This window comes from Carettochelys insculpta, chromosome 32 (genome assembly GCF_033958435.1).
Source record: "Carettochelys insculpta isolate YL-2023 chromosome 32, ASM3395843v1, whole genome shotgun sequence".
Classification (NCBI taxonomy): Eukaryota; Metazoa; Chordata; order Testudines; family Carettochelyidae; genus Carettochelys; species Carettochelys insculpta.
In genome coordinates this window covers 1772817-1787055 of record NC_134168.1, presented here as the reverse complement: position 1 = coordinate 1787055, position 14239 = coordinate 1772817, and the positions used below count along the sequence as shown (strand labels likewise).

Below are 14239 nucleotides of genomic sequence, written 5' to 3'. Positions count from 1 at the left end.
AACCATCCAACTAACCAACCATCCAACTAATCAATAACAAACCAACCAACCAACCATCTAGCCAATCAACCAACTAACTAGCTAATCAACCATCCAACTAATCAACTAACAAACCAACCAACTAACCAACCAACCACCTAACTAATCAACTAACAAGCCAACCATCTAACCAACCAACCATCTAACTAATCAACTAACAAACTAACCATCTAACCAACCAACCATCTAATCAACTAACAAACCAACCATCTAACCTACCAACCAACTAGCTAATCAGATATCTAACCAATCAACCATCCAACTAATCAACTAACAAACCAACCAACCATCTAATCAACTGACAAACCACCCATCTCACCAACTAGCTAATCAGACATCTAACCAGCCAACCATCCAACTAATCAACTAAGAAACCAACCATCTAACCAACTAATGAAGCAATCGATGAAACAACCAACCACCTAGAGACATTGAGACATCATAAGACAAACTTTGATGATACTGGGAAATGGTACATTAATCTGAGATTGTCCTGGTAAAAATCAGGCCATGTTGTAATTTTAGAGCCGTGGCTACACCTACCAAAAACTTTGAAATGGCCATGCTAATGGCCAAGTCGAAGAATACTAATGAGGTGCTGAATATGCATTTCAGTGCCTCATTATTATTCTTCCATGTGGCCACGAGCATGGCCATTTTGCAGTTTTTAGTAAGTGTAGATGTAGCCTAAGTGGGCTAAGGTCCCTCGCGTGAGAACAGTGGGCTTAAAACCCCAGGGCAAGGGTGAAAGACAAGGGATTAACCCCAGTTGTGGGGCTGCAGGCTCCTGGGTCAGGATGTATGCGTATAAGGGTTTCCCCTGGGTTTGGTCCTCTAGTTTTGGGTGCTCAGCTTGAGACAGCCTGGATTTGCTCAGGGATGCGGCTTCCCTTTGCAGAGGCTGTGATGGGGTTCAGGGGTCCCCCTGCACTGCACCCCGTCCGCTGGCAGGAGAGACTCTCACTCAGCAGGTACAACAGCAGGTTTATTAGGCAACAGATGCCCAGTTTCTCACAGAAGCGACAGCACAGCAGCCAGGGACAGTCCTTCCAACCCATCCTGGGGAGAAGACCCCGAGGGGAGCCCCTCTGGGGTGTAGCTTCCCCCTCCTCAGGCTGGCTGCCTTCCAGCTCTCCCTTTCCCTCGCCTCTAACTGCAGCCCCCGATTCAAAACCCAGCTCAGCTCCTCCCTGCTCTTTGTTCAGGCAGAGGTGTCACCTGCCAGTTGTAGCCCCAGGGTCATCCTTAGCCACTGGGAGCTGCTGCTTGCCTCGGACATCCAGCCTGACTCACACATGCACCCCCCACACTCCATTACAGAGGCCAAACCCCGCCCCCCACACCCCCGGAGAGTAAAGATAGAAGCTGGGGAAACCTGCTCACAATGGCCAAAAGTTCTGGCTAAAACTCTCGGCCCTGGGTCATCGCCCTGGGTTATTTTCCCATCGGGGGGGAGGGGAGGCTGAGCCCACCTTGTGAAGGGCTACCACCACCACTCTGGCCTGGGGGGAGGTGCCGAAAAACGGGGGAGCCCCAGAATCTCCAGTCGCCTGGGAACATGCTGGCCACGTGCGAGGAGTCATGGATGTGTGCGAGAAGCCACGTGGACACGGAGCCTGCCTTCTGGTGTGCTTCACGTAGTACCCCGCACGCGACCATAGGGACGATGGGGTCTTTCCCCTCTAGCTGGGGGCCAGCGCTGCTCTGGCCTCAGGCTTGGGGACTGGTTGACTCAGAGGGCAAGAAACAGGATGTGATGGAGTGGGGGATACTTGTGTGTATGTGGGGGGCTCACAGAGGGTGGGGGGCTCCTGCTGGGGGTAACCTGGCGCCCAGGTGACACCTCTGGGCTGCCGACAAAGGGGGAGGTGGAGCCCGAGGGGGTTAAATTGGAACTGGGAGTTGGAAGCAGTGAGTCTGGGCTGGGAGAGAGAGACAAAGGAGGGGGCAAGACCCCAGCTCCGGGGGCCCCTCTCTCCCCAGCATGGATGGGACTGGCTGTCTCTGCCGGCTGCACTGACTCCTCTGTACGACGCTGTGTCCTGTCGGCTCATAAACCCGCTGTTCTCCTGCCAGTGAGAGTCACTCCTGCCTGGGGACGGGGTGCAGAGCCTGGGAACCCCTGAACCCCATCACACAGGATCTGGAGTCCTTCCAGGCCCTCTAGTCCGGAGCCTGGTCTCTGCCCTTAGCTTGTGCCAGCTGGTTCAGAGAAGGAGTGACAAACCCAGCGGTTCCAAGGTAAGCCACCCCTTGTGAAACTTTCTTCCAGCCCCCCTGTGCAGTTCAGGTGCATGACCCCAAGGGCCAAGTGTCTGCGTGACCTATCTCGTAGAGCCGGAAGGGACCTTCAGAGGCCACCAAGCCATCTTCTGCCCTCACAGCAAGGCTGTTTTGCCCCAGATCCCTAAATGGCCCCCTCAAGGGTTGAACTCACAACCCTGGGTTCAGCAAGCCAATGCTCAAACCACCGACCCGTCCCTCAGCAAAAAGGGTAACCCGTTGGATAACACCTTGGACTAGAGCCCCGGAGAACTGCCTTCTATCACGCCTAGTTCCATTAAGCCATCCCTACTGGCCTCATGTAAGCCATTTCGCCGCTCCGGGCTTGTCGGCTGAGATCTGTATGAACATTACAAGCACTTGTATGAACCTCTGCTCGGATTTACATGAACATTCTGCGCTTTATAACAAAAGAGGTATTTAATGGGATGTCAGTGTGAAACTTGTGTTAAAGGACTAACGCTGCTTTCCACGATTAAAATGAAACAATTTAAAACGTCTAATTTCTATTGTATCCGGGTTTTACATTTCGCTCGACTGGGATGACAATTGGTCAGTTTTACTTAAGTTTTGTAGTTTTTCTCGTCGGCTGATGCCCATCTGCAAGCTTGGCCAGTGTCATTAAGACTCAGTATAAGTGCAAGGACTGAAGGTCTGGCCCCATGTTTCCTTTGGTGCTTTACCTACAGGCTGAGCCTCTCCAATCCAGCACAGTCGGGACCTGACCGGTGTTGGACAAGAGAATTTGCTGGACCATGGGAGGTCAATATTGTCAAGCAGCATTACCAAGTTCCACTGCTCACTGTGTTCTTAGAAGAAATATAAGGGTAAATTACAGAAAAATAACAGCACAGGACCCTGAGAGCCAGGACTGCTGGCTGGAAACAAACTTTCTGGGACCGCAGGAAACTTGGACACGCCCATGATCAGTGGTCATCCGGCTAACTAAAACCATGCCAGAGTATGGATGTTGCCGGAGAGTGATCCAGATTAGAGGGGTTCAGCCTGTACAATGAACTGCCAAGAGTCTTTCTCACTTTTAATTACTGGATGACTCTCAGGAAATGAATGAAAGACTTGGAGACAACTTTGGTTCTCGGTTGCTCCTGGGAGGACTCTGGCCTTCCCAAATTGATGCTCGCGAGTTGCTCTGTTGATATGAAATGATTGAAGTGCTTCAGCAGATGGTTTGGGACCATTCTACTGATGCTGCCAAATCACTCAGGAATTGCTCGATCGTGCTACAGAGCTACCCCCTAGAGACCAGGCAATGACGCCACAGAAGACAGGCGACGCTCGCAATCGTTAACGTTATTCTGTGGGCAGCAGGAGTTACTCAACGGAAACACCCAATTCGCTCAACACAATTTACAGCAACTCCATTGACCTCAGTGGAGTTTTTCTCGCCCTTTACCTGTGTAAATACTTCTGTGCATAAACGAGCAGTCAGTCGATTTCATTCACAAAGGAGCACAGAATGAGACGCCGGCCATGGGAGAGAGACGGCCGTGTTATTAGCTGGAGAATAGCCTTGGCCCAAACATCTTCCGCAAGGCAGCTTTGATGTCTTTGTTCCTCATGCTGTAGATGATGGGATTCATCATGGGAGGCACCACCGAGTACAGGACTGCCACCACGAGATCCAGCTCTGAGCCAGAGCTGGAAGTGGGTTTGATGTAGGCGATACTAGCAGTGCAAACGAACAAGGAGACCACCGCGAGGTGAGGCAGGCAGGTGGAGAAGGCCTTACGCCGGCCGTGCTCCGAGGGGATTCCCAGCACCGTTCTGAAGATCAGAACGTATGACACAATTATGAAAGCAAAACAGGTTAAAGCAAAGCAGACGCTAACCACAATCGCCCCCGTTTCGCCGAGGTAGGAGTCGTAGCAGGCCAGCCTGAGGAGCTGGGGGATTTCACAGAAGAACTGGCCTAACTCATTGTCTCCACAGAAGATGATGGCGAACGTGTTCCCGGTGTGGAGGGCAGAGTTGAGAACCCCGCTGAGCCAGGTACCGGCCGCCATCTGGGCACACGCCCTGCTGTTCATCACCCTCGTGTAGTTCAGCGGCCGGCAGATGGCCACGTACCGGTCGTAGGCCATGACAGTCAGCAAGGGAAGCTCGGTGGTAGCAAAGAGAAGGAAGAAGAAGACCTGGCCCATGCAGCTGTGGTAGGAAATGCGCCTGGTGTTGGTGAGGGCGTTGGCCATGGACTTGAGGACGATGACAGATATGGAGCCGAGGTCCAGGAGGGACAGGTTTGCCAGGAAGAAGTACATGGGGGTGTGGAGGCGGCGGTCGAGGGTGATGGCGCTCATAATGAGGAGGTTCCCCACCAGGGCTGCCAGGTAAGCGGCTAGGAAGCCCACAAAGTACAGAATCTGCAGTTCCCGAACCTCAGGGAATGCCAGGAGAAGGAACTCAGTCACCGAGGTGCCGTTGGACATTTCCTTCCATGGTGCATTGTGCATTGCCTGTGGGCAGAAGGACAAAGACGGGGCTCAAGGGTCAGCTGCTGTCAGCCTAGACCTGGCTGGAGCACCCAATGCATCCCTAACGGTAGGAGCCAAACTCGGCTGGACCTTGGCAGGACCGTAATGCTCCAGGCACGGACTAACCAAGCTGGCACGCTGATGACCAGAGGGACTGGAACCAGCGCAGCCGGGGCATGTCCGCACATCAGAGTTATTGCGGAATAGCTTGTTTCAGAGGTGTTATTCCAAAACGAGCTAGTCCGGAATAACAAGTCCACACTGCAGAGAAGTCCAGGAATCAGCAAAACTTATGCCGACATAGTGAGTCCCCACACCGTGCAGCCTCTGCCGGATCAGAGCCCCTGGAAGCACATAAAAGGGAGCCACCAGTGCCCTATGCCACCCAGCAGCGTTATTTCAGGAAAAGCTATTGTGGAACAGCTGATTTCGAAATAGCCCCTCCCTGCTGTTTACACAGCCCCTGTTCCCGAGAGTCTATTTCCGAGCATCAGAAATCAAATCTAAGGTTTTTAGGATTTCTGGGGGAAAGTTTATACCAGAACCTGGTAAATAAGGTTTTGGAGGTACTTTGTGTGATGGGGTTTAGGGGTCCCCAAGCGCTGCCCCCCCGCCTGCAGGCAGGAGTGACTCTCACCCAGCAGGTAGAACAGGAGGTTTGTGAGGCGACAGAGCCCAGCTCAGCACAGAGGGGTCAGTGCAGCCGGCAGAGACAGTCATTCCAACCCGTCCTGGGGAGAGGAGCCCGAGGGGGGCCCCTCTGGGGTGCAGCTTCCTCCCTCGCCAGGCTGGCTGCCCTCCAGCTCCCTCTCCCCCAGCTTCCAACTGCTGCCTCCGATTCCAACCCAGCTCGGCTCCTCCCTGCTCTGTGCTCAGGGCAGAGGTGTTACCTGCCAGCCTGGGGTACAGCCCAGGGGTCATCCTTAGCCGCTGGGAGCTGCTCTGCCTGTCACACACGCATCCAGCCTGAGTCTCACACATGCACTCCCCCAACTCCATCACACTTTTGCTGGCCCCCACTTCTGCATTTATCTTGCTAGAGTGGGGAAGGAGCCATAACAGGGCTGCGTCAGTCTGTAGCTTCGAGAACAGCAAGACGTCCTGTGGCCCCCGATAGACTAACATATTTTGGAGTAGAAGCCGTCACGGGCAAAGACCCGCTTTGTCTAGACGAAGCGGCTCTTTGCCAGCGAAAGCTCATGCTCTAAACAATCTGTTAGTCTCTAAGGGGCCACAGGCCGTCCTGCTGTTTCCGAGCAGGCGCTCTTCCTCCTCGAATGAGGTTTGCAGAATTTGAAATAAGCCGTCTGCTAACGTCCAACCTAAACCTCCCTTGCTGCAGTTCAACCCCACTGCGTCCGGTCCTATCCTCAGATGCTAAGGAGAATAGTTTTTCTCCCTCCTCCTTGTTACACCCTTTTAGGTCCTTGAAAGCTGCTATCATGTCGCCTCTCTGCCTTCTCTTTCCCAGCCTCAATAAACCCAGTTCCTTCCACCCTCCCTCAGAGCTCGTGTTCTCCAGACCGTTCATCATTTTCATGGCTCCTCTCTGGACTTCTCAATTTCTCCACATGATGTTGGAAACGTGGCGCCCAGAACTGGACACAAGACTCCAGTTTTTGGCTTAATCAGGGCAGAAGAATGACTTCTCGTGTTCTGTTCACCCCACTCCTGTCAATGCAACCCAGAATAATTGTTTTCTTTCGCAGCCGTGTCCCGATGTTGACTCAAAGTCAGCTGATGGTCCACTACGACCCCAGATCCCTTTCTGCAGCGGGAGTCCCTTCCCATGCTTAACGCATGAAACTTTGTTCCTCCCGACATGGAGCACTTTGCATTTGTTCCTACTGAACTTCATTCTGTTTCCCTCCAGTTTGTCCAGATCATTCTGAATTTTAATCCTGTCCTCCAGTGCACTTCCCACCCCACCCAGCTGAGCATCATCCGTCAACTTGATCAACACACTCCCTAGGCCATTAGCTGAATCGGTGGTGAAGATACTGAACAGAACTGGCTCCCAAACCAACCCCCGCAGAGCCCCACTTGTTATGTCCTTCCAGCCTGACTGCTCTGATATTTTCCGTCTGGTTCTCTGCCTGTTCATAATGATTCCCAGCTCTTTGGTCGCTTTTCTCATGGCCGGTGCCCATGGCTGCTTTCAGAGAACTATCTGCTGTACCTTTGCATTTCCATGTAACTAACTGTCACCAAAGTGGGGGGGTACCAGGACGTGCAACCCCCCCCACCAGCTGCAGGCAGAGGTCACTCTCACTGAGCTGAAAAACCGGAGAGTTATTAGGTGAGAGGGCCGCAGCTAATGTCCAATCAGACTTGCCAGCAGAGAAACCAGAAGCCGTCAAGACAATCCATCCTGGGGAGAGCCCCCAGCCAGGTCAGACTGACCCCCCTCCCCACCGCCTGGTCCCAGCCCTCAGCCAGACTCATCCTGCTTCCTGGGAGAGAGCTCTCACCTGGTTCCCCCCCTCACCTCCCCGGGATCTGGTTAACAAGGGCCGCGGCCCACGGCTGGGGTCGTCTCTCTCTCAGTGGAAGTCACGCTCCACCATCCCGTCACTGTCTACGCTCTGGTGTAGTGCCAGGGAAACCTAGGCACACGCGGGGTTTCTATTGGCCAGAACAACCCACAGGGTACATAAGACAGTGAGTGAATTCCCCCTCCTGCGTTGTCTCCCTAAGTTCCTCGTTTCATGGCAGTTCCCTTTCCTGGAATACAGCCCTACCCCGGGGGGCTGCCGGGGTGCTTTCCCCACCACAGGGACATGAGATATAACTCTGTTGTGGCTGCTGTTTCCAAGCAGCCCAGCTACAGGCATCTCTTGGGCCAGATCCTGCACTCTGCTGAGGACTCAGTCAAGCATTGCCTCTCCCCCCTGTGGGTGCCAGACCTAGCTGCTCCAAGAAGCGAGCGTTTCTGGTGTTGAGCAACTTTGCTCATCATAGATAAAGTGGAGGGCTGGGCCAAAAGAAATCTGATGCGGTTCAATAAGAAGTGTAGAGTCCTGCACCTGGGGCAGAAGAATCCCAAGCATTGTTACAGGCTGGGGACCGACTGGCTCAGCAGCAGTACGATGGAAAGGGACCTAGGGGTTATGGTGGATGAAAGGCTGGATGTGAGTAAACACTGTGCCCTCGTAGCCAAGAAGGTTAACGGCATACTGGGGTGCGTTAGGAGGAGCATTTCGAGCAGATCTAGGGAAGTAGTTATACCTCTTTATTCGGCACTGGTGAGGCCACATCTGGAATATTGTGTCCAGTTTTGGGCCCCCCAGTATAAAAAGGATGTGGATTTGCTGGAGCAGGTTCAGCGAAGGGCAACAAAAATGACGAAGGGTCTGGAGCACAAGACCTATGAGGAGAGGCTGAGGGATTTGGGTTTGTTTAGTTTACAGAAGAGAAGACTGAGAGGTGATTTAATAGCAGCCTTCAACTTCCTGAAGGGGAGCTCTAAAGAGGATGGAGAGAAACTGTTCTCAGTGGTGTCAGATGGCAGAACAAGGAGCAATGGTCAGAAGTTGAAGAGGGAGAGGGGTAGGTTGGATATTAGGAAAAACTACTTCACCAGGCGGTTGGTGAAGCACTGGAATGCGTTGCCTAGAGAGGTGGTGGATTCTCCATCTCTTGAGGTTTTGAAGTCCCGGCTGGACGAGGCCCTGGCTGGGATGACTTAGTGGGGGTCGATCCTGCTTGAAGCAGGGGGCTGGACTCAATGACCTCCCGAGGTCCCTTCCAGCCCTTTGATTCTGTGATAGAATCCTAGACTCCTAGGGCTGGAAGGGACCTCAGGAGGTCATCTAGCCCAGCCTGTGATGGAGTGGGGGATACCTGCGTGTGTGTATGGCTCACAGAGGGTGTGGGGCTCCTGCTGAGGGTAACCCTGACGACCAGGTAACACCTTTGTACTGCAGACAAAGGAGGAGGTGGAGCCTGAGGGGTTTGAATTGGAACTGGGAGTTGGAAGCAGTTAGTCTGGGCTGAGGGAGAGAGAGACAAAGAAGGGGGCAAGGCCCCAGCTCTGGGGGCCCCTCGGGGCCTCCTCTCCCCAGCATGGATGGGACTGGCTGTCTCTGCCTGCTGCACTGACTCCTCTGTACGATGCTGTGTCCTGTCGGCTAATAAACCTGCTGTTCTCCTGCTGAGTGAGAGACTCTCCTGCCTGCGGACAGGTGCAGAGCTTGGGGGACCCCAGAACCCCATCACACTGGTGTCAGAAGTGGGATGTTCTGCACCCCGAGGATGGAGCATCCAGCAGTAAGTGACCGGGGCCCCGGAAGAAGTGGGGCCTGCGAGACCCAGGTGTGCTAAAGGGCAGTGAGGTGCAGTTCCCCAAGGCGGAGGGGCCTGCGGCCGAACCCAAGCAACTGCGGTTGTGGTCCTCGAGAGGGGGTGTCACACCCGAGGAGGGGTTACTCCTGGGAATCTGTTGGAGTCGGTCCCAGAAGGTGGAGGGGCCGAGAGCCCAACCCCCAGGAACAAGTGACCCCTGAGGAGGCTGACGCTGAATGAGTTCTTCCCAAGACAGGGTGCTCATGGTCCCTGAGAGCGGGTGTCGCACTGAAGAAGGGGTTCCTCTGGGAGTCTGTTGGAGTCGGTCCCAGAGGGCAGAGGGGCCTATGGCCTAACCCCGGGCAGCTTGTGACCCGCAAGAAGCCTGGCACACTGAAGGGATTCTTCCAGGAATCGTGGGGTGCAGAGGGCATCAACCTGAGAGCCTGCAACCACGCTGAGCAACTCCGCTGTGAAGTGGCAGCACCTGGAAACCGAATCGAGATTAAAAAAGCTGGACAAGGCAGCGTGGATGTGCAGTGGCGGAGCTGAGGGTTAAGGAAAATCCTGCAGAGGTGAGCCCGGATCGGGGCAGGGAACCCTGGACTGCCTGGAGCTCTGAACCGAGTGGCCTGCCACAGCTCAAGGAGGGAAGGAGCGATTCCAACCCATCATCTACTAGTGGCCAAGACAGACCTGCGAAGAGTTTTCCAGGCCTGGGCCGAGGAAGGTGCCTGTGTGTCTGTGCAGGAAAACAGCTTGTCCACTGGGAATGGCAAGTTGTCTGTGAGAGAAGCTGCTTCACCTTCTGTGTGTGTGTGGAGACCAGCCGGGGGGCTGGGACAAAGGAGAAAGTGTCTCCCATTGTCTGTCTGTGTTAAACAGCAGCAGCAGCAGCCTGGGGAGAGCGCAAAGCCTGCGTTTGGAAAAGGTGCCAATGAGGAAACTAGCCCATTGTCTGAGGAAGATTCCCCAGCCTGGGGTGGCTGGAGAAGGATCCACCAGGAAAGAGCATTCCAGGTGTGACTCTGAATCCAGCCATGGGGGCTGGAGCAGAGGAAATGGCTCTGGGATGGGCAGTGGTATCCCTGCTAAGGACACTGGTCCTTGGTGCAAGAAAAGTGCTTCTGCTTCTGGGGAAGTGAATCCTTTGCCTGAGCCTGTGGGGGCTCCAGATGGAGCCAAGATCCCAGAGCTGGATCTGAGAGCAGCTGAAGCCCAGATGGGAAGTGGGCCTACCTCTGTGTCTCTCAGGGGGGATGATGCTTTAACTCGGTCTGATCCAGTTAGTATCATCAGGGAATCCCAGAGACCAGACGATTCTGGTACTTGTTCTTTGCCTGATGCTGAGGTGTTATTGGGAGGGGGTGAGAGGACTCTGTCCTACCAGAGTCATCCTCTAGCCAGGACACAAGAACAGACGGGCAATGGAGTTACGCTGACTGATGAAGATAAAGGAGCTGGTAGCAGAAGGGAGGAAAGGGACCCTAACCTTCTGTCCGGTGGTACTGGCTGTCTGCCTGGAGGGGGATTACGTGGGAATCTGCCTAATGGGCCAGAAGTGATCCTGGGTGTAGGTGAACCCCAGGAGCTGGTTGTGGCTCAAGGGAGCAGTGCCCCCGTGGAGGCAGACAGGGGTGAGTTATTGTTTGGGGAAGCTCTTAAGGAAGAGAATTTCCCTGAAACTTTTCCTGACCCGTCTGTGGGGACTGCAGAAAATGGGAGTAAGGTGAAGGAGAGTGAACAGGAAAGGTGCATGTCTGTAAGAGCCAGAGCAGCCCTTTGCCTGGGGAGAAGTTTGTTTCAGCCCCTGATGGCCAGGACCTGCCTGAGTGTGAAACCACTGGCTGTGCTCTGCAAGGGTCCAAAGCAGACAGTGTAAAAGTTTCTCAGGAATTGGAAGCTGGTGCAAGTAAAGTAAAAACTATCAGGGAATGTGAACAGCCCTGTGAGAACCAAGTAAAACAGCTGCACAGCCAATCTCTGTAGGATGCAGGAGAGCACCAGCAATTCCCCATCTCCAGATGGTGAAAACACTTATATTCTCATACTGGATTCAACTTCTAATTCCATGGGGAGGCAATAGTTGGAGGTGGAAGGATGAAGGAGCTGTGGGCCTGGTGGGCCAGTAAGGGATAAACAGGGATTCCTTCATGTGGATTCTGCGTCTGGGAATCACAAAACAACTCTCAAAAAGCAGTTTGGTTTGCAAATTTCCAGACTGGCTGGAAGGGGGCCGTCTCCCTGAGATCATCAATGGCCCAGCTCTTGTTAGAAGGGAGGGCACAGCCAGAGAGATCAAATTTCCACCCCAGGGGGCAAGAGAGAAGATTAGAACTTGATGGTGCTAAGAAAGGCCTCAGCCATTTATCCCCAAAATACCAGATTCTCGAGGATGTTGCACAAAGGTTGTGGTCTACCAAAGAGCAACGTAAATGTGCAGTTGCAATGGGTTTGTTCTGTTACTCACGCTGACTGCTGTAACCAAGGGGTGCTGCTACCAAAAGCTGTAGAATTGTACCATGTACTGAAGGTTTGGAAAGAGCCATGTGACATGATGACATTGATGTAGAAGCATGAATTGTATGTTGAAGGAGTCTGTAACTCTGAAATGTCACCATTGTTCCCTGTAACTAGTCTTGCAACCTCTCACATGAGGAGGAACATTCCAAACCTATTGTGTGGCATGGAAGGGGAAACTGAGGCACACAGCCATTGTGGTGGTCTGGCTAAATGCCAAGGGTGGAAGCATTTGTACCCTCTTTTACTGGACTGTAACTGAATTCCAGACATTGGCCGGAGCAGCTGTATGGGCTGGTGGTCAGACAGGGCACGGCCCAGACCAGAAAAGAACTATTTGATTTGTTGGTGCTGCAGCATCTGTATGGGCTCTGCCTGCCCGACTTGAGAACGTGGCTGACGGACCGGGGCTGAAGCAGGGAGACCGACCAGCCCGAGGGAACTAAAGGGACTTGTCCGGCTGCATCACATGAAAAGGGCCAATACCAAGCTCCTGAGTTGGAGCCTCCCCCAGCAGGATTATGACATGGAGGTGGTGCACATCGAGGGAAGAACAGAGGGTACAGCTGATGCCCGATCACGAGGGGAGGGCCCCGAACTTCCCCAGGTCACTGGCTGAGTGACCCCGCTCAGTTCGGTCTGGAAGGGGGGAGAGATGTGATGGAGTGGGGGATACCTGCGTGTGTGTGAGTGGCTCACAGAGGGTGGGGGGCTCCTGCTGAGGGTAACCCTGACGACCAGGTAACACCTTTGTACTGCAGACAAAGGAGGAGGTGGAGCCTGAGGGGTTTGAATTGGAACTGGGAGTTGGAAGCAGTTAGTCTGGGCTGGGGGAGAGAGAGACAAAGGAGGGGGCCAGGCCCCAGCTCTGGGGGCCCCGAGGGGCCTCCTCTCCCCAACATGAATTGGACTGGCTGTCTCTGCCGGCTGCACTGACTCCTCTGTACGATGCTGTGTCCTGTCGGCTAATAAACCCGCTGTTCTCCTGCTGAGTGAGAGACTCTCCTGCCTGCGGACAGGTGCAGAGCTTGGGGGACCCCAGAACCCCATCACACAGCCCCCTGCTTCAAGCAGGATCGACCCCCACTAAGTCATCCCAGCCAGGACCTTGTCCAGCCGGGACTTAAAAACCTCAAGGGATGGAGAATCCACCACCTCTCTAGGCAGCACATTCCAGTGCTTCACCAACCGCCTGGTGAAGTAGTTTTTCCTAACATCTAACCTACACCTCCCCCTCTTCAACTTCAGACCATTGCTCCTTGTTCTGCCGTCCGTCACCACTGAGAACAGCCTCTCTCCATCCTCTTTAGAGCCCCCCCCTTCAGGAAGTTGAAGGCTGCTATTAAATCACCCCTTGATCTTCTCTAATGCAGACTAAATCAGCCCAACTCTCTCAGCCTTTCCTCAGGTCATGTGCTCCAGACCCTGAATCATTTTCATTGTTCTCTGCTGAACCCTCTCCAACTGGGGGACCCAGAACTGGACGCAATACTCCAGAAGAGGCTTCACCAGTGCTGAGTAGAGGGACTAATAACTTCTCTAGCGGTGCTGGAAATGCTCCTCCTAATACACCCCAATATGCTGTTAGCCTTCTTGGCTACAAGGACACACTGTTGGCTCATATCCAGCCTCTTACCCACTATAGTCCCCAGGTCCCTTTCTGCTGCACTGCTGCTTAACCAGTCGGTCCCCAGCCTGTAACAGTGCTCGGGATTCTTCCATCCCGAGGGCAGGACTCCGCACGCCTCCTTGCTGAACCTCATCAGATTTCTTCTGGCCCAATCCTGCAATTTATGTAGGTCACTCTGGACCCTGTCCCCACCCTCCAAAGTACCTACCTGTCCCCCTAGCTCACTGTCATCTGCATATTTGCTGAGGGTGCAATCCATCCCCTCATCCAGGTCATTAATAAAGAGACTGAACAATGCCAGCCCTAGAAATGATTCTTGGGGCACTCCGCTTGAAACCAACTGCCAACTAGACGTACATCCACCCCCCCGTGTATCTGCCTGTCCCCCTCGCTTAGCAAGGTGACGTCTAACCGGTCAATATGGGGATGTCTGAAATCCCCCATGATTACTGAGGTTGTTATTTTGATAGCCTCACTAACCTCCCTGAGCATTTCACAGTCACTACCACTGGCCCGGGCTGGCGTCGGGACTATCTCCCTAGCACGCGATTCTCGTCACCAGAGCCCAGCATCTAGTTTCACCCCTGGTGCTGGAGGGCTGTGTCAGGAACGCCTCAGCCTGCATCACTTCTCCTCCATGCTGGTCAGCTTTTCCCCACCTGGTAAAAGGCTCTATGGCTCTGCACCCCCCATCTAAAATAAAATCCAACGGGCACCAGAGGTTTCACTGACCTGAGCCTGAAAGCCGTGAGGAGTGACCAGCAAACTTCACATCAATGGTCTCAAACCAGCCCTGCACAGTCATGTGCCAGCATATTTAATTGAAAATAGCAAACTTACCATCTTGGTCTTCATGGGATATGGCCCAGCTGGGGATGAATTTGAGCCTCCGGTACTTGGAATCATTGGTTTTCTATCTATCTATCTATCTATCCAGCCTCATACACCATATCTATCTATCCCCATACACCGTATCTATCTATCTATGCCC

At 53.6% G+C, this 14239-nt stretch overlaps 1 protein-coding gene across 1 annotated transcript; it reads right to left on the bottom strand.

The window, feature by feature from the left end:
• Positions 1-3836: 3836 nt before the first annotated feature.
• LOC142004519 (olfactory receptor 14J1-like) lies at positions 3837-4769 on the bottom strand. The gene has a single exon (XM_074982164.1). It carries the CDS (start codon positions 4767-4769, stop codon positions 3837-3839), a length of 933 nt encoding a protein of 310 aa, XP_074838265.1.
• Between the last annotated feature and the right edge of the window lie 9470 nt (positions 4770-14239).

Bases quoted from the DNA above. Each gene is read 5' to 3' on its own strand.
- LOC142004519 (XM_074982164.1), bottom strand. From the start codon at position 4,769: ATGTCCAACGGCACCTCGGTGACTGAGTTCCTTCTCCTGGCATTCCCT.